We start from the raw sequence: 25,565 nt of genomic DNA on the forward strand, positions 1-25,565 counted from the left end.
CAGTTGAAGAGGAGGGTCTTGAGAAGTGCTTTGAAGGAGGCAAAGAAGGGAAATGATTTTATTGTTACAAAAGAGCAATGACACTTGGTACCACAGTGAGTGGGATTCCCTGAATGGATCCAAGCCCAGGTCACGCTCTAGTTGTAAATGAAACAACTTGCATTTATGTGGCGCCCCTAACACAGGGCAGCTTCCCAAAGCGCTTTGCAGTGGTGGAGCACAACACTGAGCTGGAGGGAGGTGACCGTGGACACGGTCGAAGAGGAAGGTTTTCAGGCACTATCTGAAGATGAGGAAGGAGGGGACAAGGTGGAGATATAGAGGAAGAGTGTTCCAGAATTTGGGGTAATAGTGGCTGAAAGCGTCGACACCGATGATGCAATCGAGAGCACAAGGGACAAGTAGGAGGCCAGAGCCAGCCGAGTGGAGGCAGCAGATTGAGGGTTGGGGGTGAACAGGTCAGAGAAGTTGTGAGGTTCCAGGGCATGAAAGGGACTCGACAACGAGTGTGAGGATCTTGAAATCAATCTGTTCGGTGTTTAGGGAGCCAGCTAGACGTGGTGTGCTGGGGGCACGGAGTTTAGCACGGGAGAGTATGCGGGCGGTGGAGTTTGGGAAGAGCTGGATTTTATGGCTGGTGGAGCTGGGAAGAGGCGAGAGGGGCAAGTGAAAAGTCGATTCGGGAGTGATGAGTTTTGCCACAATCAAAAGGCAAATATAAGTATATAAGTGCACAGAAATATAATACTGACAATCCCTGCATCTGATACAGCGCCTTATCACGTGTTCCAGAGCCTCAAAGTGCTTCATAGAATATACTGCAAAGTAAAGTGACTCTATATCTTGTGGGCAAAATGCAGCTGATTGTGCACAGCAGCCGGTGTCCCCACCAACAGTCGTGGATTGAGCGAGAAAATTATTTATTTTTAAAAAATGTATTTTTGTTTTAAGGGGATTATTATTGCTCCCGGAAAAGCAATCTGCCGATTGACTAACAACCAGATTCCTACTTACTGCTCGGTAAACAGGTGTGTGGAGTAAAGCGTTCCCTCTGCCCGGGAATCAAACCCAGGTCCTCTCGCTCGTGAGGCAAGTGCTCTAACCACTGCACAACAGGACCCCACAAACATACATACAAATACTTTCTAACATGGCAATAAAACTGCATTCGCAATTTTGATGAATACGAGCTATATTGATGGCATTGAAATTCAAAGGTTTGATTTGATTGTTTTTAATAAACTGGCTTTTGATCGCCCGAGAGCAGAAATCAACCCAACCAGAGCAGGAGGAAATAACACACACGCACACACACACACACGCACACACGCACACACAGCCCAGCCCACATGTAGCACTTACCCAGAGTGCACAGGCTGGAAGAGGAACAAGACCCAGAAGACAAGACGAGAGCAGAGAGCGGTCTGTCCACAGCTGGAATCCTCTCCTCTCCTCTCCTCTCCGCTCCGTCCGGCACGAAACACAGCTGCAACACATCAGCACTGAAGGTTCGTGTCAATTCTAAACACACCTGAGCTCAGACAATTTAACACATGAACATTGGCCCAGGAAAAGGGTCATTGAAAACACACACACGCTTCACACACACACACAAGCTTCACACAGTGTGTATAGTATGTATAGTATATTGTGTATATAGTGTGTATAGTATAGTGTATATAGTGTATAGTATATAGTGCATATAGTGTGTATAGTGTATGTGTATAGTAAGTATGTAGTGTGCATAGTGTATATAGTGTGGATAGTATACAGTGTATATAGTGTGTATAGTATATAATGTATAGTGTGTATACTATATAGTATGTATAATTCATGGTGTATAGTATATAATATTAATAATATTATAATATTAATAATAATAATAATCGTTGCATTTGATATAGCGCTTTTCACGTCGGGAGGACGTCCCAAAGCGCTTCACAGAACACTGTAAAGTGAATTGACTGTATATTTGTGGGCGAACGCGGCAGCCAATTGCGCACAGCAATGTCCCACAAACAGTCGTACATTGAATATGACCAATTTATTATTGTTTTGGGTTTTGGAGGGATTATTATTAGGCTCTGTGTGGAGTAAGGAAACTTGCCCGAGGTTTCGCCCTCTGCCTGGAAATGAACTCAGGTCTCTCACTTACAAAGCGAGTGCTCTAACCACTGAGCTACAGGACTCCATGAAGTGTCTATAGTGCGTATATTATATAGTGTGCATAGTATACAGTGTATATAATACATGTAGTGTATAATGTATATAGTGTGTATAGTGCATATAACGTGTCTAGTATAGAGTGCATATAGTATATAGCGTGTTTTGTATATGGTGTGTATTGTATATAGTGTATATAATGTGTATAGTATATAGTTTGTATGGAGTGTGTAGTATACAGTGTCTATAGTGTATAGTCTATAGTGTATATAGTGCATAGTATATGGTGTATATAACACATGTGGTATATAGTGTGTATGTAATGTGTACCATATGTATACTATATAGTATGTATAGTGTATATAATGTGTACAATATGTATGCTGTATAGTGTGTATAGTGTGTATAATGTATGGTGTATATAATGTATATATTATCTAGTATGTATAGCGTATGGTGTATATAGTGTGTGTATTATATCGTGTGTATAGTATATACTGTATATAGTGTGTATAGTTTATAGTGTATATAGTGTATATAATATGTAGTTTGTATGGTGTGTATAGTATATACTGTATAGTGTGTATGGTGTATAGTGTGTATAGTGTATATAGTATATAGTGTATATAGTGCGTATAGTATATAGTGAATATAGTGTGTATAGTATATAGTGTGTATACATACTATACGCATTATATACACCATATATTAAGCACTATATAGTGTATATAGTGTGTATATATAGTTTATACATAGCGTGTATGTTGTATATACTGTGTGTAGTATATATAGTATATAGTGTATATAGTGTGTAGTGTATATAGCGTGTATAGTATGTACACTGTATGTAGTATATAGTGCGTATAGTGTATATAATGTGTACGACATATAGTGCACATAGTATATATTTTCTATAGTATATAGTGTGTAGTGTGTATTGTATACGGTGTATAGTGTGTATAGTATATAGTGTATATAGTGTGTATAGTATATAGTGTGTACAGTACATAGTTTACATAGTGTGTATAATGTAGTGTGTATATAGTGTGTATGGTGTATAATATGTATAGTGTGTATAGTATATAGCGTATATAGTGTTTATTGTGTATATGGTGTGTATAGTGTGTATAGTACATAGTGTATATAGTGTGTATAGTGTAGTGTGTATATAGTGTGTATAGTATATAGTATGTATAGTGTGTATGGTATATAGTGGATATAGTGTGTATAGTATATAGTGTATATAGTGTGTACAGTGTGTATAGTATATAGTGTGTACAGTATGTAGTTTATATAGTGTGCATAGTGTAGTGTGTATATAGTGTGTATAGTATATCATGTATATAGTGTGTATAGTATATCGTGTGTATAGTGTGTACAGTGTGTATTGTGTGTATAGTATATAGTGTGTATAGTACATAGTTTATATAGTGTACATAGTGTAGTGTGTGTATAGTGTATAGTGTGTATAGTATATAATGTGTATAATATAGTGTATATAGCGTGTACAGTGTGTATAGTGTGTATGGTACATCGTGTGTATAGTACATAGTTTATATAGTGTGTATAGTGTAGTGTGTATATTGTGTGTATAGTATATTGTATATAGTGTGTATAGTATATAGTTTATATAGTGTATTGAATATAGCATATGTAATATATAGTGTATAAAGTGTGTATAGTGTGTGCATGTGTATAGTAAGTGTATGTAGTGTGCATAGTGTATATAGTGTGTATAATATATCGTATATATAGTGTGTATAGTATATAGTGTGCATGGTATATAATGTATATGGTATGTATAATGTGCATAGTATAGTGTATGTAGTGTATAGTATAGAGTGTGTTCTATATATAATACATATAGTGTGTATAGTATATAGTGTATATGATGTGTATGGTATATTGTTTATATGTGTATAGTGTGTATAATATATAGTGTATATAGTATGTAGTGTGTATAGTGTATAATACCTACCGCCCCATCTCTAACCTTCCATTCCTCTCCAAGGTTCTGGAATGAGTCATCGCTTCCCAGCTCCGCTCCTTTCTCTCCTGCCACTCCCTCTATGAACCCCTCCAAACCGGGTTCCACACTGCCCACAGCACGGAAACAGCCCTGGGGGTCACAGTCACTAGTGACGTTCTGAACATCTGTGATCAGGGTTCCCTCTGCCTCCTTGTCCTCCTCGATCTCTCTGCCGCCTTCGAGACTGTCGACCACTCCATCCTCATACACCGCCTCTCCTCCTTACTTAATCTTCACTGACCTGCCCTTGCCTGGATTGAATCCTATCTCTCTCACCGTCTCCACTTTGTTGCCTCTAACGGTTTCTCCTCCAGCCCCCGCACTGTCACGTGTGGCGTCCCCCAGGGCTCTGTCCTTGTCTCCTCTTTAATATCTACATGCTCCCCCTCGGGGACTTCATCCACAGACATGGGGTCAACTTCCACATGTACGCAATGACACCCAACTCTATCTCTCTGCCCCCACCCTCAACTCCAGGGCCACTGCTGTCCTGACACTGTCTGTGGGACATCAAGTCCTGGATGAGGGCAAACTTCCTACAGTTGAATGTGAACAAGACTGAGGCCCTCCTGATCGGCTCACGGCAGCGCCTCAGGACCTCAGGCTCCGGCAGCATCGCCCTCCATGGTGTACACTACAGCTCACCAGTCAGTCAGGAACCCGGGTGTCTTGTTCGACCCTCAACTGTCTTTTCTTCCCCACATTCAGGCCATGACCCGCTCTGCCTTCCCTCACCTCCGTAACATCGCCCGACTCCACCACTACCTCACCCCTCAGGCCACTGACACTCCTGTTCATGCCTTCATCACCTCCGGCTCGACTGCAAACGCCCTGCGTGTCGGCCTTCCCAACTCCTCCCCCCACAGAGGCTGTGTACATAGTGTGTACAGTGTATACAATGTATATCGTATATAGTGTTTATATTGTGTATAGTGTATATTGTATATACTTTATATAGTGTGTATAGTACATAGTGTGTACAGTATATAGTGTATATAGTATAGTGTGTGTATATAGCTGTACCTTGGTAGGAGGGCTCAGTGGGTGGGGGCTCAGTGGGTGGGGGCTCAGTGGGAGGGGCTCAGTGGGTGGGGCTCAGTGGGAGGGGCTCAGTGGGTGGGGGCTCAGTGGGAGGGGCTCAGTGGAGAGGGGCTCAGTGGGTGGGGCTCAGTGGAGGGGCTCAGTGGGTGGGGCTCAGTGGAGGGGTTCAGTGGGTGGGGCTCAGTGGGTGGGGCTCAGTGGAGGGGCTCAGTGGGTGGGGCTCAGTGGAGGGGCTCAGTGGGTGGGGCTCAGTGGAGGGGCTCAGTTGGAGGGGCTCAGTGCAGAGGGGCTCAGTGGGTGGGGCTCAGTGGAGGGGCTCAGTGGGTGGGGCTCAGTGGAGGGGCTCAGTGGGTGGGGGCTCAGTGGGAGGGGCTCAGTGGGTGGGGGCTCAGTGGGTGGGGCTCAGTGGAGGGGCTCAGTGGGTGGGGCTCAGTGGAGGGGCTCAGTGGGTGGGGCTCAGTGGAGGGGCTCAGTGGGTGGGGCTCAGTGGGAGGGGCTCAGTGGGTGGGGGCTCAGTGGGAGGGGCTCAGTGGGTGGGGCTCAGTGGAGGGGCTCAGTGGGAGGGGCTCAGTGGGAGGGGCTCAGTGGGAGGGGCGTTGTGACGCGCGTGGCCACAGCGCCACTGTGATTCGGCGGCACCAGCTGTAACTGCAGGGAAGCCGCTGAGGTAAAGATCCCGTCCGTCTGCAATGGGATCTTTCCTGAACCGCACTCAGCGACAGCGCTGCACAGTGAGTGTGAGGGAGGGAGGGACGGGGGGAGAGGGAGCTGCCGGACCGGGCCCAGGCCCCGGGGCTCGCTTACCTTGGTGTCTGTGAGCCCCCCCCCACCCGGGCCGCCCCCCCCCCGGGCCGCCCTCCACCCCTCCCGCCCCCCACCCCCGGGCCGCCCCCCCCCCCGGGCCGCCCCCCCCCCCGGGCCGCCCCCCCCCCCCGGGCCCCCCCCCCCCCGGGCCGCCCCCCCCCCCGGGCCGCCGCCCCCCCGGGCTGCCCCACCCCCCGGGCCGCCCCCCCCCCCCTCCCGCCGCGCCCCCTCCCCCCGGGCCGCCCCCCCCCCGGCCCGCCCCCCCCGGGCCCCCCCCCCCCCGGGCCGCCCCCCCCCCCCGGGCCGCCCTCCACCCCTCCCCCCCCCCGGGCCGCCCCCCCCCCCGGGCCGCCCTCCACCCCTCCCCGCCCCCCCCGGGCCCCCCCCCCCCGGGCCAAACCCCGGGGACGGCACAGTTGGGCCCGAAGCCCGGGACCCGCCATCTTGTAACAGCGACTCGTGGCGAGTGAGTAACTGTGTCTGTGTGAGAGGGAGTGAGTGTGAGAGAGAGAGACTGAGTGAGAGTGAGTGAGAGAGAGTGAGTGTGAGAAAGAATGAGTGTGAGAGAGCGTGCGAGAGAGAGTGAGTGTGAGAGAGTGAGTGTCAGACAGAGTGTGAGAGAAAGTGAGTGTGAGAGAGTGAGTGTGAGAGTGAGTGTCAGACAGAGTGTGAGAGAAAGTGAGTGTGTGAGTGTGAGAGTGAGTGTCAGACAGAGTGTGAGAGAAAGTGAGTGTGAGAGAGCATGCGAGAGAGAGAGTGAGTGTGAGTGAGTGTATGAGAGAGTGAGTGAGTGAGTGTGAGAGAGTGAGTGTGAGAGAGAGCATGAGTGTGAGAGTGGGTGAGTGCGTGAGAGAGTATGTGTGAGAGAGAGTGTGTGTGAGCCAGTGAGAGTGAGTTTGAGAGAGTGAGTGAGAGTCAGAGAGTGAGAGGGAGTGTGTGTGAGTGAGTGTGAGAGAGAGCATGAGTGTGTGTGAGAGTGTGAGAGTGTGAGTGAGTGTGAGAGTGAGTGAGAGTGAGTGAGTGAGTGTCAGAGTGAATGAGTGTGTGAGTGAGTGTGAGAATGAATGAGTGAGAGAGAGGGTGAGTGTGAGGGTTAGTGTGTGAGAATGAGTGAGAGAGTGAGAATGAGTGAGAGAGTGAGAATGAGTGAGAGAGTGAGAGAGTGAGAATGAGTGAGAGTGAGTGAGAATGAGTGAGAGTGAGAGAGTGAGAGAGTGAGTGAGAGAGTGAGTGAGTGCGAGAGAGAGTGAGTGCGAGAGAGTGTTAGAGAGTGAGTGAGAGAAAGAGTGAGTGTCAGAGAGTGTGGGAGAGAGTGAGTGTGGGAGAGAGTGAGTGTGGGAGAGAGTGAGTGTGGGAGAGAGTGAGTGTGGGAGAGAGTGAGTGTGGGAGAGAGTGAGTGTGGGAGAGAGTGAGTGTGCGGGAGAGAGTGAGTGTGCGGGAGAGAGTGAGTGTGCGGGAGAGAGTGAGTGTGCGGGAGAGAGTGAGTGTGCGGGAGAGAGTGAGTGTGCGGGAGAGAGTGAGTGTGCGGGAGAGAGTGAGTGTGCGTGAGAGAGTGAGTGTGCGTGAGAGAGTGAGTGTGAGTGAGAGAGTGAGTGTGCGTGAGAGAGTGAGTGTGCGTGAGAGAGAGCATTAGTGGGTGAGCGCACAAGAGAGTGAGTGTGTCTGAGACAGTGTGAGAGTGAGTGAGTGAGTGTGAGAGTGAGTGAGTGAGTGTGAGAGTGTGTGAGAGTGAGTTACTGTGTGAGAGTGAGTGTGAGAGAGTGAGTGTGAGAGAGTGAGTGTGAGAGAGTGAGTGTGAGAGAGTGAGTGTGAGAGAGTGAGTGTGAGAGAGTGAGTGTGAGAGAGTGAGTGTGAGAGAGTGAGTGTGAGAGAGTGAGTGTGAGAGAGTGAGTGTGAGAGAGTGAGTGTGAGAGAGTGAGTGTGAGAGAGTGAGTGTGAGAGAGTGAGTGTGAGAGAGTGAGTGTGAGAGAGTGAGTGTGAGAGAGTGAGTGTGAGAGAGTGAGTGTGAGAGAGTGAGAGAGAGTGAGTGTGAGAGTGAGTGAGAGAGAGTGAGAATGAATGAGAGTGTGAGTGAGTGTGAGTGAGTGTGAGTGCGAAAGAGTGAGTGCGAGAGAGTGAGTGCGAGAGAGTGAGTGCGAGAGAGTGAGTGCGAGAGAGTGAGTGCGAGAGAGTGAGTGCGAGAGAGTGAGTGCGAGAGAGTGAGTGAGAGAGAGTGAGTGAGAGAATGTGAGAAAGAGTGAGTATGAGAAAGAGTGAGTGTCAGAGAGAGTGTACGAGATAGAAACAGTGAGTGTGAGAGTGAATGTGAGTGAGTGTGAGAGATGAGTGTGAGAGAGGGTGAGAGAGTGAGAGAATGTGTGAGAGAGTGAATGTGATAGAGCCGGAGAGAGTGATTGTGAGAGAGTGTGAGAGAGAATGAGTGAGTGTGGGAGTGAGTGAGAGACAGTGAATGAGAGAGTGAGTGAGACAAGAGAGAGTGAGACAAGAGAGTGAGACAAGAGAGTGAGACAAGAGAGAGTGAGACAAGAGAGAGTGAGACAAGAGAGAGTGAGACAGCGAGACAGTGTGAGTGAGAGTGTGAGTGAGAGAGAGTGAGTGAGAATGAATGAGTGAGAGTGAGTGTGAGAGAGAATGAGTGTGAGAGTGAGTGAGAGAGAGAGAGTGAGGTGAGTGAGAGTGAGTGTGCATGAGAGAGTGAGTGTGAGAGTGAGTGAGAGCGAGTGAGTGAGAGACTGAGTGTGAGAGAATGCGAGAGTGTGAGAGTGAGAGTGAGAGAGAGTGAGAAAGTGTGAGAGTGAGTGAGAGTGAGAGAGTGAGCGTGAGTGAGAGAGTGAGTGAGTGAGAAAGTGTGAGTGGAAGAGAGAGTGAGTGAGAGAGACAGTGAGTGTGAGGGAGAGAGAGAGAGTGGGAGAGAGTGTGAGAGAGCCTGAGAGAGTGAGAGAGAGTGAGTGTGAGAGTGAGAGAGAGTGAGAAAGTGTGAGAGAGAGTGGGAGTGTGAGAGAGTGTGAGTGAGGGAGAGAGTGTGAGAGAGCGTGAGAGAGCGTGAGAGAGTGAGAGAGAGTGAGTGTGAGGGAGAAAGAGTGAGTGAGAGTGGGAGAGAGTGTGAATGTGAGAGAGAGAGTGAGTGTGAGAGAGAATGCGAGAGTGAGAGTGAGTGAGAAGGTGTGAGAAGGTGAGTGAGAGTGAGTGAGAAAGTGTGAGTGGGAGAGAGAATGAGTGTGAGAGAGAGAGAGGGAGTGTGAGAGAGTGTGAGTGAGGGAGAGAGTGTGAGAGAGCCTGAGAGAGTGAGAGAGTGTGTGAGAGAGAGTGAGTGTGAGGGAGAGTGAGAGTGAGAGTGAGTGAGAGAGAGAGAGTGAGAAAGTGTGAGAGAGTGTGTGAGAGAATGTGAGTGAGGGAGAGAGTGTGAGAGAGCGTGAGAGAGTGAGAGAGTGAGTGTGAGGGAGAAAGAGTGAGTGGGAGTGTGAGAGAGAGAGAGTGAGTGTGAGAGAGAATGCGAGAGAGTGAGTGAGAGAGAGAGTGAGTGAGAAAGTGTGAGTGGGAGAGAGAATGAGTGTGAGAGAGAGTGAGTGTGAGGGAGAGAGAGGGAGTGTGAGAGAGTGTGAGTGAGGGAGAGAGTGTGAGAGAGCCTGAGAGAGTGAGAGAGTGTGTGAGAGAGAGTGAGTGTGAGGGAGAGTGAGAATGAATGAGAGTGAGTGAGTGTGAGTGTGAGAGAGAATGAGTGTGAGAGAGAGAGAGTGAGGAGAGTGAGTGTGCGTGAGAGAGTGAGTGAGAGAGAATGCAAGAGAGTGAGTGAGAGAGTGAGAGAGTGTGAGAGTGAGTGAGAGTGTGAGAGTGAGTGAGAGAGCGTGAGAGAGAGTGTGAGTGAGAAGGTGAGAGAGCGAGAGTGAGTGAGAAAGTGTGAGAGAGAGTGAGTGGGAGAGAGTGAGAGAGTGAGTGTGAGTGGGAGAGAGTGAGTGGGAGAGAGAGAGTGGGAGAGAGAGAGTGGGAGAGAGAGAGTGGGAGAGAGAGAGTGGGAGAGAGAGTGAGTGAGTGTGAGAGTGAGTGTGCGTGAGAGAGTGAGAGAGTGAGTGAGTGAGAGCGAGTGAGTGTGAGAGAGTGAGTGTGAATGTGAGAGAGAGTGTAAGAGTGAGAGAGAGTGAGTGTGAGAGTGAAAGTGAGTGAGAGAGTGAGAAAGTGTGAGAGAGTGGGAGTGAGGGAGAGAGTGTGAGAGAGCCTGAGAGAGTGAGTGTGAGTGAGAGAGATAGAGAGAGAGTGAGTGAGTGAGTGTGCGAGAGTGAGTGTGCGAGAGTGAGTGTGCGAGAGTGAGTGTGCGAGAGTGAGTGTGCGAGAGTGAGTGTGCGAGAGTGAGTGTGCGAGAGTGAGTGTGCGAGAGTGAGTGTGCGAGAGTGAGTGTGCGAGAGTGAGTGTGCGAGAGTGAGTGTGCGAGAGTGAGTGTGCGAGAGTGAGTGTGCGAGTGTGAGTGTGCGAGTGTGAGTGTGCGAGTGTGAGAGAGAGTATGAGAGAGAAAGTGAGTGTGAGAGTGAGTGTGCGTAAGAGAGAGAGTGAGAGTGTGAGTGAGTGAGAAAGTGTGAGAGAAAGTGAGAGAAAGTGTGAGTGTGTGAGTGAGGGAGAGAGTGAGTGTGAGAGAGTGTGAGAAAGTGTGAGTGTGTGAGTGAGAGAGTGAGTGAGAGTGAGTGAGTGTGAGAATGTGAATGTGAGTGTGAATGTCAGAGAGTGTGAGAGAGAATGCGAGAGAGTGAGTGAGAGAGTGAGTGAGTGAGTGTGAGAGTGAGTGAGAGAGTGAAAGTGAGTGAGAGAGTGAGTGAGAAAGTGTGAGGGAGTGGGAGTGATGGAGAGAGTGTGAGAGAGCCTGAGAGAGTGAGTGTGAGAGAGAGTGAGTGAGTGAGATAGAGAGAGAGAGTGACTAAGTGAGAGTGAGAGAGAGTGAGTGAGTGTGAGTGACTGAGTGAATGTGAGTGAGAGAGAGTGAGTGAGAGAGAGTGAGTGAGAAAGAGTGAGTGTGAGAAAGAGTGAGTGCGATAGAAAGAGTGAGTGCGATAGAAAGAGTGAGAGAGAGTGGGCGTGAGAGAGAGAGAGTGAGTGAGAGTGTGTGAGAAAGTGTGAGAGAACGTGAGAGAGTGGGAGTGTGAGAGTGTGAGTGAGGGAGAGAGTGTGAGAGAGCCTGTGAATGTGTGAGGGAGAGTGAGTGTGTGAGAGAGAGAGAGTGAGTGGGAGAGAGAGTGAGTGGGAGAGAGAGTGAGTGGGAGAGAGAGTGAGTGGGAGAGAGAGTGAGTGGGAGAGAGAGTGAGTGGGAGAGAGAGTGAGAGAGTGAGTGAGAGAGAGTGAGAGAGTGAGTGAGTGTGAGTGCGTGTGAGTGAGTGGATGAGGTGACCTTGCTTTACTGTGTGCTGAGGGGAGAGAGTGTGAAGGGGAGGGAGGGAGAGAAAGCCATTCGCAAGGAGGGTCCATATGGGAGATGAGCGCAGCTGATAAACAGACAGGGCCCGCGGGGAGGCGGGCGGGCGGGGAGACAGGGCCCGCGGGGAGGCGGGCGGGGCGGGGAGACAGGGCCCGCGGGGAGGCGGGCGGGCGGGGAGACAGGGCCCGCGGGGAGGCGGGCGGGGCGGGGAGACAGGGCCCGCGGGGAGGCGGGCGGGCGGGGAGACAGGGCCCGCGGGGAGGCGGGCGGGGCGGGGAGACAGAGCCCGCGGGGAGGCGGGCGGAGCGGGGAGACAGGGCCCGCGGGGAGGCGGGCGGGGCGGGGAGACAGGGCCCGCGAGGAGGCGGGCGGAGCGGGGAGACAGGGCCCGCGGGGAGGCGGGCGGGGAGACAGGGCCCGCGGGGAGGTGGGCGGAGCGGGGAGACAGGGCCCGCGGGGAGGCGGGCGGGGCGGGGAGACAGGGCCCGCGAGGAGGCGGGCGGGGCGGGGAGACAGGGCCCGCGGGAGGGAGGCGGAGCGGGGAGACAGGGCCGCGGGGAGGCGGGCGGGGCGGGGAGACAGGGCCCGCGGGGAGGGAGGCGGAGCGGGGAGACAGGACCCGCGGGGAGGCAGGCGGGGCGGGGAGACAGGGCCCGCGGGGAGGCGGGCGGAGCGGGGAGGCGGGCGGGGCGGGGAGGCAGGCGGGGCGGATAGGCGGGCGGGGCGGGGAGACAGACGGGGCGGCGGGGCGGGGAGGCGGGCGGGGCGGATAGGCGGGCGGGGCGGGGAGACAGACGGGGCGGTGGGGCGGGGAGGAAGGCGGGGCGGGGCGGGGAGGCGGCGGGGCGGGGAGGCGGGCGGGGCGGATAGGCGGGCGGGGGGGGGGCGGGGAGGAAGGCGGGGCGGGAGGCGGGCGGGGCGGGGAGGCGGGCGGGGCGGGGAGGCGGGCGGGGCGGGGGGGGCGGGGGGGGCGGGGGGGGAGGCAGGCGGGGCGGGGAGGAAGGCGGGGAGGCGGGCGGGGCGGGGAGGCGGGCGGGGCGGGGAGGCGGGCAGGAACACACTAGGGGGAGAGCAGACAGACTGATAGACAGTGGCACAGGCAGCGCCCATCAATCCTGAGCTTCCAACATCAGGCCCCCCCACACTGTGTACACTGGGGGCTCAGGGCTGGGGGCCGGGCTGGGGCCTCGGGGTGGGGGCCGGGGGCTCGGGGCTGGGGGCTCGGGCTGGGGGCTCGGGGCTGGGGGCAGGGCTGGGGGGCTCGGGGCTGGGGGGCCGGGCTGGGGCTCGGGGCTGGGGGCTCGGGGCTGGGGGGCCGGGCTGGGTGCTGGGGGCCGGGCTGGGTGCTGGGGTCCGTGCTGGGGGCCGGGCTGGGTGCTGGGGGCCAGGCTGGGAGCTGAGGGCTGGGGCCGGGCTGGGTGCTGGGGGCCGGGCTGGGTGCTGGGGGCCGGGCTGGGAGCTCAGGGCTGGGGGCCGGGCTAGGGACGGGGGCCGGGCTGGGAGCTCAGGGCTGGGGGCCGGGCTGGGGGCTGGGCTGGTGCCTTGGGGCCGGGCTGGGGGCCGGGCTGGGTGCTGGGGCCGGGCTGGGGGCGGGGCTGGGGGCCGGGCTCGGGCTGGGGCGCGGGGCCGGGGGCTCGGGGCTGGGGGCTCGGGGCCGGGCTCGGGGCTCAGGGCTGGGGGCCGGGCTAGGGACCGGGGGCCGGGCTGGGAGCTCAGGGCTGGGGGCTGGGCTGGTGCCTTGGGGCCGGGCTGGGGGCCGGGCTGGGTGCTGGGGGCCGGGCTGGGTGCTGGGGGCGGGGCAGGGGGCCGGGGGCCGGGTATGTATGCCAGATTAAAATCAGGAAGTTTATAAATGAAAGATTGAGTTACGCTTTAGGTTTAGATTTGATTGATTACCGGGACTCACGTCCAGACCGCAGTCTCCTGGTCGGACGCTGGTGGATAGACAGACAGATCTCTTGCGTAACATTATTTCTGGAGAAGTCTCGATTCTTTTGTGCACACAGTTTAAAAGCGGAGAGAGAACTCACTTGGTTATGCTTCTCCACAGTATTAGGGGCATTTTCAAAGCCATCAGTCTTCTTGCTGTCTATGGTGTTTAAACCTCTTCCTTCCCCTCCCCTAAACAACAACAAGATTACATTTGTATAACGCCTTTCACGTCGGGAGGACAGCCCAAGGAGCTGAACACAATTAGATTCAGTAATAAGATGCTTTTACATGATGGTGCCCTCAGAGTATTAAACACAGTATTATTCATGGTAGATGGTCTGTTTGCTGGTAGATTTAGCAACATCGAGTGTAATTCATCCTACTTTGCTCTTGTGTGTTTTTCAGGATTTCGACGCATCATCTGGATTCGTTGGGGGCAGACGGGCAGTGGATTCCCCTCAAAGGCAAGAGGCCATTTCCTCCTACACTCCAGGGTGTGTTGAACATGAGAACCTGAATATTGAGATTCTCAAGGACCAATTTGATAATCCACAAACAGTCTTCCAGAAGTGACTGAAACCACGAGCTCGCCTTGCCACAAGGACGCTAGAAAAGAACCATGAATAAAAATGCTACAAATCAATTCAACAATGTCCACCAAAGCCCAACGGTCTCCCAAGCTCCGGGCCAACAGTTGGGCACGCCTTGTGCCAGCAGCAGCCCTTCCTCAGTGCTCAGCAATGCAAGAATGAGCTCTGGAGCCATTCGGAACATGCCCAGCCCGGGTACTTACATTCAGATCCCAGTAAACTCTGAGGTCCGATGTGTTAACACTGCCTCCTTGCCTCTCGCGGTTCAGCAGAAGATCTTTGGCGGATCACGTGGCCTCCCCAAGGTTGCTGAGAGCAACAGGCTGACAACAGCAATTTACATCTGCCCTGTGTTGCAAATAAAGGCTGCTGACCACAAGCACCTATTCCCTCTGGCTTCCCCACGTAAGAGCACAATGTCAGCCACTGATCCAGTTCAGACAGCTGAATCCGCTTCCCCTGAGACCAAAGAGCCCAGCAAACCTCCTCCTGTGCGGACATCTGACCCCAAAGTGAACAGGGTGGGGAGGGAAGGTGCCATCACTCCCACACCAGTTTCTGTGAAATTCTGCAACAATCTGGCCTCTCAGGTGTTGAAGAAATTTGTGAAGCAACAAGCGAATGGGGGCAGCGTTGAGAACCTCCTGCAGGCTTGCTCCAGCCTTCCAATGGAGATCAAGAGTGCCCATACTTCTTTCAAGGAGAATGCGTTGCTGCTCTACAACAGCCAACTCTACTTCTTGGCCCAAAAAAGCGTTGATCTTCCAACTGTTTCTGAAAAAAGGTCATCGCCAGTGATGGCCTCAGCACAGCCCCCACAGCGGCTGCCAAACATCCCAACCTCATGCACAACCACAAAGCAGAATGCAGGCAGCCAACCGCCTGATGGACACCACAAACCTACCATCAAGAGGAAAGTCTCTTTAAAATATCCCGAATCTGGCACAAAAGCTGAAACTTCATTCATTCACCAGGACAGAATGAAGAAGGACGTTCAAGACTTGGGTCAGAATGGATTGGACCTGACCCACAAGGTGAACCTTTTGAAAGCTTAAATGTATGGGACTTGGATTCCTTTTTGGATCCATCCCATAAATCATTTCCATAGTGTGCATGATTCTGCATCTACCAGCAGTCTTTTGCACCATGTTTGGTTACCTTTGTGTAAGAGTTGTATACCATTAGCACAGAACAACTAAGCTGTGACCACAAAATAATGGTCTAGCACCGCATGGTCTAACAGGCAGCCCGTGGGTGATTTTATGCAGCTCACGACCATTTCCATCGTTGCAACATCCACTCCCTCCCCAGTGAACATCCTCCCAGAGCAGCGGCAGGAGTCGGTGGGTGGCAGGACTCAACGTGCCTCAGCAAGTCTTATCAACAACAACAATATTTGTATAGTGCCTTTCACGTCGGGACGACGTCCCAGAGAGAGAGGGGGAGAGTGGATGAGAAAGGAGAGGGCGGGGAGAGAGTAGGGGGAAGAGGGGAGAGGGAGAGAGAAAGTGGGGAAGAGAGAGAGATTGAGAGGGGGCGGTTGAGTGTAAGAGGGAAGCGAGAGTGAGAAGGGAAGTGAGAGAGTAATTGAGTGAGAGAGGAGAGAGTGCCTGAGAGAGAATCCCTCCCCCATCCCCTCTCTGTCCCTCCTCCTCCCTCTTTCTCTCCCCCTCTCCCCTTCTCTTTCCCCCTCTTCAACTCCCACCCTCCTCTTTCTCTCCTGAGCTCTCTCCAACCTTTTTCTCCCCTCTCTCTCCCTTTCCCTCTCTCCCTTTCCCTCTCTCCCCCCTCTTTCCACCATCCACTTCCCCAGCCACTCTGCCAGTAAATAATAATCCTTGCATTTGATATAGCGCCTTATTATGTTTTTGTCTCAAATTGCCTCACAGTATATACTGCAAAATAAACTGTGGAGCTAATTTTGTAGTGTAGAAAAGTCAGTCAGCAGTTTTCTATAAAACTCTTTTGAGCTGCTTCACTATTATAGGCGCAATATCTAGAAGAGATTGTTTAACTCTATTGCTTAAATGTACAATAACCTAATTGACTTTTCAACCAAAAAAAATGCTTCATTCTGCAGAAAAAACTTCAGAAATAGAAAGCATGGATTTTCTCTGGATTTCTCGATTATTTTGCGCTTTCAACCACTTCGCCTCGACACTCTGGAACTCTCTTCCTCTACCCCTCCGCCTTGCCCCTGCCTTCCCCATTTTCAGATCGTGCCTGAAGACCTTCCTATCCAACTGGTCATCACCCCCTTCCCCCTGGCTTGGAGTCGTGCTCTGGGACACTACCCTTTGTGAAGGGCGCTAGATAAGTGCAAGTTGTTGGTGGTGTTATTTGCACCACTTGCAGGTAGAGTATCTGGTGTAATTAAACTAGATGTGAACTGGACAACTTGCAGTTCATAGGTTCACCACCAGGTGCCGATCAGGGCGATTGGTGTCATTCTGGAGCACATTTGTTGTATTATATATGCAATAGGAACAACCGTTCCTATCCATTTACTGAAGTCGCCAGCTGCTGCAAGCTTGAATGCATTTTGAAAATAGTTTGCATTTGAGTGCGGTATTTCCAAAAGCTTGGCCTGGAGTTTTGAGGACCTTGAAGGTTGTTCTGTGGAGAACAGCACATACTGGTAAACAAACACCATATTGAGTGAGACTCACTGTCCAGAGGTGTTCCTGTCCTAAGAAAGAGCAAATAACCTACATTTTTATAGCATTTATTGGATTACAACAACAGCAACAAGATTACATTTGTATAGCGCCTTTCACGTTGGGAGGACGTCCCAAGGTACTGGACAGTGACAGCATTTCAGATCCGAGCTGGGGTCGGGTGGGGGGGAAGGGCGGGGAGGGGAACGGGGGTGGCCTATGGCATAGTCGAAGAGGAGGGTCTTGAGGCCGGACTTGAAAGAAGCTAAGGAGAAGGCGAGGCGGAGTGATTGGGGGATGGAATTCCAGAGGTTGGGGCCAGAGTGGCTGAAGGCTCTCCCGCCAATGGTGGGGCGGGTGGGTTGGGGGACGTAGAGCAGCCAGAGTCGGCTGAGCGGAGGGAACAGACGGAATCGTAGGGGGTTAGGAGTTCGCAGAGGTAGGGAGGCCATGGAGGGCTTTGTATGTGAGGATCAGGGTCTTGAACTGGATTCTCTGAAGGATAGGAAGCCAATGGAGTTGGGCAAGAATGGGGTCACGGAGTTTGGTGCGGGAGAGGACGCGGGCTGCAGAGTTCTGGATTATCTGCAGCCTGTGGGGGGAGGAGTTGGGAAGGCCGACACGCAGGGCGTTTGCAGTGGAGCCGGAGGTGATGAAGGCATGAACAGGAGTGTCAGTGGCCTGAGGGGTGAGGTAGTGGTGGAGTCGGGCGATGTTACGGAGGTGAGGGAAGGCAGAGCGGGTCATGGCCTGAATGTGGGGAAGAAAAGACAGTTGAGGGTTGAACAAGACCCCCAGGTTCCTGACTGACTGGTGAGTTGTAGTGTACACCATGGAGGGCGATGCTGCCGGAGCCTGAGGTGCTGAGGCGCTGCCGTGAGCCGATCAGGAGGGCCTCAGTCTTGTTCACATTCAACTGTAGGAAGTTTGCCCTCATCCAGGACTTGATGTCCCACAGACAGTGTCAGGACAGCAGTGGCCCTGGAGTTGAGGGTGGAGGCAGAGAGATAGAGTTGGGTGTCATCGCGTACATGTGGAAGTTGACCCCATGTCTGTGGATGATGTCCCCGAGGGGGAGCATGTAGATATTAAAGAGGAGATAAGGACAGAGCCCTGGGGACGCCACACGTGACAGTGCGGGGGCTGGAGGAGAAACCGTTAGAGGCAACAAAGTGGAGACGGTGAGAGAGATAGGATTCAATCCAGGCAAGGGCAGGTCAGTGAAGATTAAGTAAGGAGGAGAGGCGGTGTATGAGGATGGAGTGGTCAACAGATTAACAGAATAATAATAATCCTTGCATTTGATGTTGTGCCTTATCACGTCTTCAAGACGTCTTTACGTCTCAAAGCGCTTCATAGAATATACTGTCATTTTAATTGACATCCCCCGAAGTACATTGCTCTACCCTGAAGTGTCTGTATTGGATGTTTACAGAAATGTACTGAAGACCAGGCATCTCTGATAAAACAAATGAAATATCAAAAGTACTTTCAAAAAGTTCTCCCTCACTATCAATGGAAACCAGGAAAAAGCACATGATATCATTGTAATGTTACACTCTCTGTTCTTCCATGATCTATAATAACAATAATCCTTGTATTTGATATAGCGCTTTATCACATCGTTGAGACGTCTCAAAAGCGCTTCACAGAATATACTGTAAAATGAATTGACTCTATTTTGTGGGCGAAATGCAGCAGCCAATTGCACACAGCAGCGTCCCACAAACAATCGTGGATTTATTTATTTTTGAAACGATTATTATCCTGGAAAGCAATTCGCCAATTGACTAACAACGGATTCTTATTTAGTGTAGGTAAACAGGTGTGTGGAGTAAGGATACTTGCCTAAGGTTTTGCCCTGCCCGAGAATCGAACATGGTCGTATGATATTCCCCAGCTGATATTTCTTTGATCCATCAAACCTGGAACACAAGTTTTGTTGAAAGTCAATGTATCCGATCACCCTGCCATTACTGAGTGGAGCTGAGTGGAGTCATCTTCTGGTTAAACTTTATATCCTCCTGCCCACCCCCATCTTAAATGTATCCCCAAAATTCTATTTAATTGGCTGCGTATCTCATTTGTGGAACATTGTTGGTGCTGATTGACAATTTAATAACTTTCACCTTATTTCTAATCATATTTTCTGAAGTGCTTCAAGACATTTTTATGCAGAAAAGTGCTATAAAAATGCAAGTTGTTATTGCACCAGTCCAACCTTAATTACCAGCTATGTATCACCAGTTAAATATTCATGTAGACCTGAATGATGAAATATTCAATATCTTTGTTTGGTGTCCTTCCATACGTCATATGTTGGTAAATGTGTTTTTTTAATCTCTTCTTGCTGAAGATTTGGCCATTTTTTTTTCTTTTTAATTTAATACCGACCAAGTTATATAACTTGCTGTTTGATTTTCAGTATTTCAATATGAAATGTATTTCTTCTCTGTATTCTCTACAATATACAATTCAAAATTGCATCTCTCCCAGTGCTACAATAATAATAATAATGTTTGCATAATCCTTATCACGTCACTGAGACGTCTCAAAGTGCTTCACAGGATATACTGTAAAGTGTGTATTTTGTTGATGGAATGATTGTCGTCCCTCAGCCCTTCAATCCTCTTGGTACACATTATCCTTTTGAAAGGAGTAGAGCTACCACCAGCCAACCAAAAAACATTTGCACTCCAACCCAGTGTCGTATTCTGGAGAATGTTCAGGCCAGAGTGCCTTAGAATCAGAAAAAAAATTGCTGGGCAAAAATATTACTAATTGATAGCTAAGCTAGCAATAATTGTTTTTTGCCCAATAAATAATGCTCCCAGTTAAAAACTGTGTTTGGTTCCTTGGTGCAAACTCTCCAACTATGTAATAATTTGTGGGGCATGTTCTCAACCAGGGAAATAGATGCCACTTCTGTTTTGGAGAGCAAATTGATGTTTTGTTTTCAAATACAATCTTTTGTCACATACCTCGTTAGATCTATAATTTTTTTTCAAAAAAATCAGAGAAGCTGATTAGAATCTTTGCATTGCATGTTTTTACAGGTTGCGAAGCCGTTACCTAAACCTACAGCAGCAAGTTGTATGACATATAAATGTACAGAAGATGAACGCTTATTGTTACAAGCCGGGATCAATTCTGATGTTCGAATTCTCCTCCATAGAATACACATGAAGCATGTACCAGAGGAGTCAGGAAAACATCCAAAAGTTTCCGTAAAGCATGTTTCAGAAATTCGAGCAGCTACTATTTCAGCATCTTCCAAACAGCCTGACTCAGTGGGATTGGAGTGCTGCCCAGTGCATGCTGAAGATTGTGGCCCAGCAGAATATGCAGGATACCCAGAGCAATGCAAGGAAACTAACCCAGTAAAACTGACAGAATGCCCACAGCTCTTCAACAAATCTGATCCCATCAAAGTTCCACAATCCTCTGAGCTCTTTGAGGAATGTGGCTCAATGGAATCAGAAAGATGCCCAGAGCTCCCCAAGGAATCCAACCTATTGGCAGGATCCCCAGAGTTTCTCAAAGAACCTGACCCAATAAAATTGGTAGAATGCCCAAATCTCCCTGAGGAGTGCGGAAGATATCCAGACCTCTCTGTGAAGACTGACCCGGTGAAATTGTTGGAATTAAAGATCTCCACACAGCCTGATCCGGTGCCAGGAGGATTGGAAGGATGTCCAGAGCTCCCTAAGTTCGAGTTTGAAGACTGCTCCATACAACCTACTCCAGTACATTTGGAAAACTGTTCACCAATTGCTTCCAGTCCCAAAGAGGAAACCTTTTGTACATTTGAAAGGAAGAGAAAAGAGGTATTTCAATTTACTAAAGGTCATATACTGATACATTCAACATTGATGCTGCAGGAACCGTTGAGATTTGTAAAACTGAGAAGTTAGAAATGACTAACTGAGTTGCTCCTCCAATGGCTATTAGTAAACCTACTGCCTGGTGCCACACTGCCATGAACTGCTGGGTTTGGTTCTTGATCTACGTTAAGTTAGCTGTTCATTGCTGGAAACTCGGGATGGGAAAAGGGACTATTAATCCGACTCTTGCTTCTAATCACCATTCAGTAGACTTGGAAAATCTGTGGTGCATGTGTGTGTATGTCGTGCGTGTGTGGTGCGTCCGTGTATGGTGCATGTTTTGTGTGGTGTGCGTGTGTTGTGGTGCGTGTGGTCTGGTCCATGTGTGCGTGTGTAGTGCATGTGCGTGTGTGTGTGGTGAGCCTGTGTGTGGTAAGCGTGTGTCTGGTGGGTGTGATGTGTGCTTGCGTATGTGTGGTGTGTATTTGGGTACATGTGGTCCGTGTTTGTGCAGTGTGTGGTGTGCGTGTGTGCATGGTGAGTGTGTGGTGCGCCTGCATGCTGTGAGTGTGTGTGTGTGTGTGTGTGGAGTGTGTGTGGCGCATGTGTGGGTGGCGTATGGTGAGTGTTTATGGTACCTGTGGTGTGTGGCCAGGAGACTAGTGAGTAGTGGAAAAGTGAGCAGTAGGTCCTGCAGCTCATTCAGTGATTGTACGAGAACCACACAATGTGTTTTTCTCAGTGGTTGTTTTTAGTTCATGGTGTAAAGCATGAGTCACAGATCAATATAAATGGGGGTAATCTAAGTAATCTATAATGGAAGGGAAGAAGGCAGACCAGAGAGGCACTAAGTGCATAGGTCCTTTAGAGCAAGTACGATGGCCAAATGGCCTGTGCTGGAGCGTTCTATGATTTTCTCAAGGATCCGAGTCTTCCCAAAGTGGCTTCATTTAGTTTCAGTAGAGGTAGGGGTTTTGAGCCGTCCAAATACTGAAGATTTCTGGTGTCCAGTGTATGTGGAACTGGTCTTACACTCGCCCAAGGTTTTCCTCCCACTGAATTTTAGTTTATTCTTGCAAGTAACCAGGATGATCAGTTTCCACCCTTTGGAACTCCATCCCACAGTCCCTTTGCCTCGCTCCCTCGCTTTCCTCCTTCAAGGCACATCTCAAGACCCTCCTCTTCGATAGTGCCTTCGGTCACCCTCCTAACCGTACCCACTCTGCCCTCCACCCCTCCTGATCCTAACCCTCTATTCAGGTCCAAATCCTTGACTATCTAGTACCTTGGAATATCCTCCTGACATGAAAGACGCTGTGTAAATGTAATTTGTTGTTGATGCAGTGCTCACTAACATAACCTAGTATAGGAGGGGACGGCTCTGGGGTGACAAACGGTAAAAAAAACTACTCTGAATTTTGTTTTTATTTAACGGTAGTATGGTTGGGGTGGGGTTGGGAGTGGGGGTTGGGGTGGGAATGGGGGTGGGGTTGGGGTTGGGGGTGAGCGCGGTGATGTCACTTCCAAAAAAAAAAGTAGACATTCTGAATTAGAATTGAGAATTCTGTACTAAGTGCCATTGTGCAATCACAGCCCAGTAATTCCTTTCAAAGGCAATTAATAGAGGAACAAAAGGTGCAAGACTAGGATTTCTGGTCTCGTGGAAAATAACACAGACTTGATGCCCTGTTTCTGTGCTATAACACTTTGTTTCTATGCCCTCTATTATAATAATAATAATCCCTGCATTTGATATAGCGCCTTATCACGTCTTCAAGATGTCTCAAAGCGCTTCACAGAATATACTGTAAAGTGAATTGACTGTATATTTTGTGGGCGAAACGCGGCAGCCAATTGCGCACAGCAGCGTCCCACAAACAGTCGTGGATTGAGTGACCCACTTATTGTTTTTTTGAAGGGATTATTACCCCTGGAAAAGCAGACTAACAACCAGGTTCCTAATTACTGCTGGGTAAATAGAGGCGTGTGGAGTAAGGAAACTTGCCTAAGGTTTCACCCCACCTGGGTCCTCTTGCTTACGAGACAAGTGCCCTAACCAAAACGCTACAGCACTCCTATTGATTAACAATTATATAAGTTGCAGTTTGCATTGACTAGCATTATAGCTTTGCTGTATAGGAGAAAAATATCTAGTAGCACCCTAGTTTGAATCAAAAAATAGGCCTCTTAAGTTCCCTGAAGATGAACTTTTTGTTCTATCTTTTGCTGAAGAACATACTGATCATTTGAACCTTTCATGTAGGTTGCAACAGAAGAGACTGAGACTTCAGATCACGTCACTTCAGATACAAACTCTCAATCAATGAACACCAAGAGGAGAAAAAACGATGAAGGAAATGTTCATTGTGAAAATCTGGTTGAATCGTGTGAAATGGAATCTTCTAATGAGTTTAAGACTGGAGCTTCCATGATGACTCACATTGGGAACTCAGTGGCAACATCTCCAGACTGTCTGGAGGTTTTATCCTCTCTCGAACTGAGCGACGTTGCAGAAGAGAACACACCCAGCTTTATTCATAAACTAGACATGCCCGGGATGGAAGCCAGTCAGGATCTCACACTTTCCAACCCACTGGAAGTTGATGAAACGGTGCGGGACGAAAAGATAAACCGGCTCAAGGAAATGTTGAAAGAAAAGCAAATGGCCCTGGAGGAGATGCGCAGGAAGACTTTAAACACCCTCTCCCATTTGTCCGAATGATATCCTTCACTCACACACACTGTAGACCAGAGTGAACTAACTGCACAAGCAACAAACACCAATGGTCTAGATTCAGTGTCACAGACGTATACGGATACTCATGAATTCTGATATTGGTGGTGGTGAAGACGGCAATGCCCCTTGGCATTGTGATAACTTTAACTCATTCATCCACACCCTTTCTCCCTCTCCCCCCATCCCCCCCCACATTCGTGCCCTACCCCTTCAGTCAGGCCCCACCTCCACCGTCGTATCCCACCCCCAAGTCAGGCCCCTTGAATTATAAATTCTACAGTTGTGAATAGTCGCTTTATTTTTTAAAAAAAATGTTTCTAACTTGTTTTTTGCAATTCTAAGATTTGCATTGTATTTTGCTATAAGTATAAAGGACTGAGGTAGATGCGTTAGACAGAAACTCTTTCCCCACTGAAAATACTGTTTACTATTTATTGTTTAATGTTAAAACCTTTAAAACCAATATGTTGTATGACAATAAGATGGTAAGTTTTCTGTGTCCTTCATCTTTGAAAAAAACATTAGAATTAAAATGGTTAGAATTGAAATATTATGCATATAAAATAATTGGCTATTTTCCACAAACATTGAACTGAAAGCTACAATGTGTATCATCTTCTTGCTGTTAGTGTTTCCTTTACTCACCAGTGAATTGGCTGATGTGGCCAGGGATCGGGGGCTTGATAAGCAACCTCTTGTGAAACAGGGAGAAGAGAAAGAACCTTGTGTGAGGCTGTGGGTAGCACAGTGAAATGGCTGTCAGCACTGAGCCCAGGAAGGGTGCTGCAAGCCTTCATGAGCTGCTTGGAGACAGATTTGCACTGTTATGCGTTTTGCTGGAATCTGCAATGAATTGAGAGCTAGTGTCAATAAATCATAATTTCCAAGAGTGACGACTGGTTTATTGTCATTCAGATATAAAAAGCCGGCGAGCTCCTGTACATCATTGAATCTGCGTTGTTTTCCCCTCCACCCCTCACCCCATTTCCTCCATAGAACTTTGACTTACTTACACTATATGAACCTGTGCACTTCCACTGCTCAGCAGGCACCGGCCTGCTCCATGTACACCACCCGGCCCAACCCACCATCAGCAGTCGGGCCTTCAGCCTCTCTGCCCCCACCCTTTGGAACTCCATCCCACAGTCACTTTGCCTCACTTCCTCCCTTGCCTCCTTCAAGGCCCATCTCAAGACTCCTCTGACAGTGCCTTCAGTCACCCTCCCCTGCCCTCCACCCTTCCTGATCCCAACCCCCTGCTCGGGTCTAAATCCCTGACTGTCAGCGCCTTGGGTCGTCCTCCCGACATGAAAGGTGACAGATTAATGGCAATTTATGCTGTGAGCCAATAATAATAATAATTGCATTTGATATAGTGTCTTATCACTTCTTTGAGACGTTTCAAAGTGCTTCACAGAATATAATAAAATAATAATCCTTGAATTTGATATAGTGCTTTTCACGTCTCAAAGCGCTTTACGGAATATAAAATGAATTGGCTGTATATTTTGTGGGTGAAACGTGGCAGCCAATTGGGTATAACAGTGTCCCACAAACAGCCGTAGGAATTGAGTGACCAAATAATTATTTTTTTAATGATTTTTTTTGAAGGGATTATTACTTCCAGAAAAGCTATCCGCCAGTCGACTACCAACCGGGTTCCTACTTACGGTTAGATAAACAGACGTGTGGAGTAAGGAAACTTGCCTAACATGATTTTTCTAATGCCAGTCTTCCCACCCACATCCTTCCACAAGCTGCAGATCATCCAGAACTCTGCAGCTTGCATCCTTTTCCATACAGGCCCTGCGAGCCCATCATCCCCATCCTCACTGGCTCTCTGACTTAACATCCTTGCTCTAACCTCCAAACATCTCACCTTTGTCCCTCCCTACTACTGTGATCAGCTGCCCTAATCTCCCCGCCACGGTACTAAATCAAGCTACTCCACTTACCCCACCCATTGGAGGGCAAGTTTTCAGCCACCTTGACCCCATTCTCTGGAACTCTACCAAAATCCTTCCACCTTCCAACTTCCCTTTCCCTTACAATACCATTCCAAAAATCCTATCCACCTCCATCCTAACCTCTCGGCCCAAACTCCTATTTTTCTGTGAAGTACTTTTGAGACATTTCCAGTTCAAATAAATTCCTTTATTCCCATTCAACAACAGCAGCAGCAACTTGCACTTACATAGCACCCTCCACGCTGGATAGCATTTCAGAGCGCATTCCTCCATATTTGGTATTCTATTCAGATTTAAGAAGCATCCCAAAAGTACAGGAGAGGGGGAATGTCTCCATGCCCCCCACCCAGCCCGAGGTGTATACACTATTGCATAAATTTAGCTTAATTTCACTTTTTACAGAGCTATTTGACAGAGGACTGC

General features: G+C 49.6%; 1 protein-coding gene across 4 annotated transcripts; it reads left to right on the forward strand.

Moving 5' to 3' along the window:
* The first annotated feature begins 1,379 nt into the window (after nt 1–1,379).
* LOC103190281 lies at nt 1,380–24,064 on the forward strand. 4 transcript variants are annotated; one of them, XM_042342058.1, is made up of 4 exons: nt 1,380–1,508; nt 13,773–14,991; nt 19,671–20,441; nt 22,702–24,064. In XM_042342058.1, the coding sequence occupies exons 2-4, from the start codon at nt 13,987–13,989 to the stop codon at nt 23,158–23,160; spliced, it is 2,235 nt and encodes a 744-aa protein (XP_042197992.1). In that variant the 5' UTR covers nt 1,380–1,508; nt 13,773–13,986; the 3' UTR covers nt 23,161–24,064. The 4 variants fall into 4 exon arrangements, with proteins under 4 accessions (XP_042197992.1, XP_042197990.1, XP_042197989.1 ...); XM_042342056.1 differs by lacking the exon at nt 1,380–1,508 and adding an exon at nt 5,847–5,900; XM_042342055.1 differs by lacking the exon at nt 1,380–1,508 and adding an exon at nt 5,918–5,964.
* The last annotated feature ends 1,501 nt before the right edge of the window (nt 24,065–25,565 follow it).

Source organism: Callorhinchus milii, unplaced genomic scaffold, assembly GCF_018977255.1.
Source record: "Callorhinchus milii isolate IMCB2004 unplaced genomic scaffold, IMCB_Cmil_1.0 Scaffold19, whole genome shotgun sequence".
NCBI lineage: Eukaryota > Metazoa > Chordata > Chondrichthyes > Chimaeriformes > Callorhinchidae > Callorhinchus > Callorhinchus milii.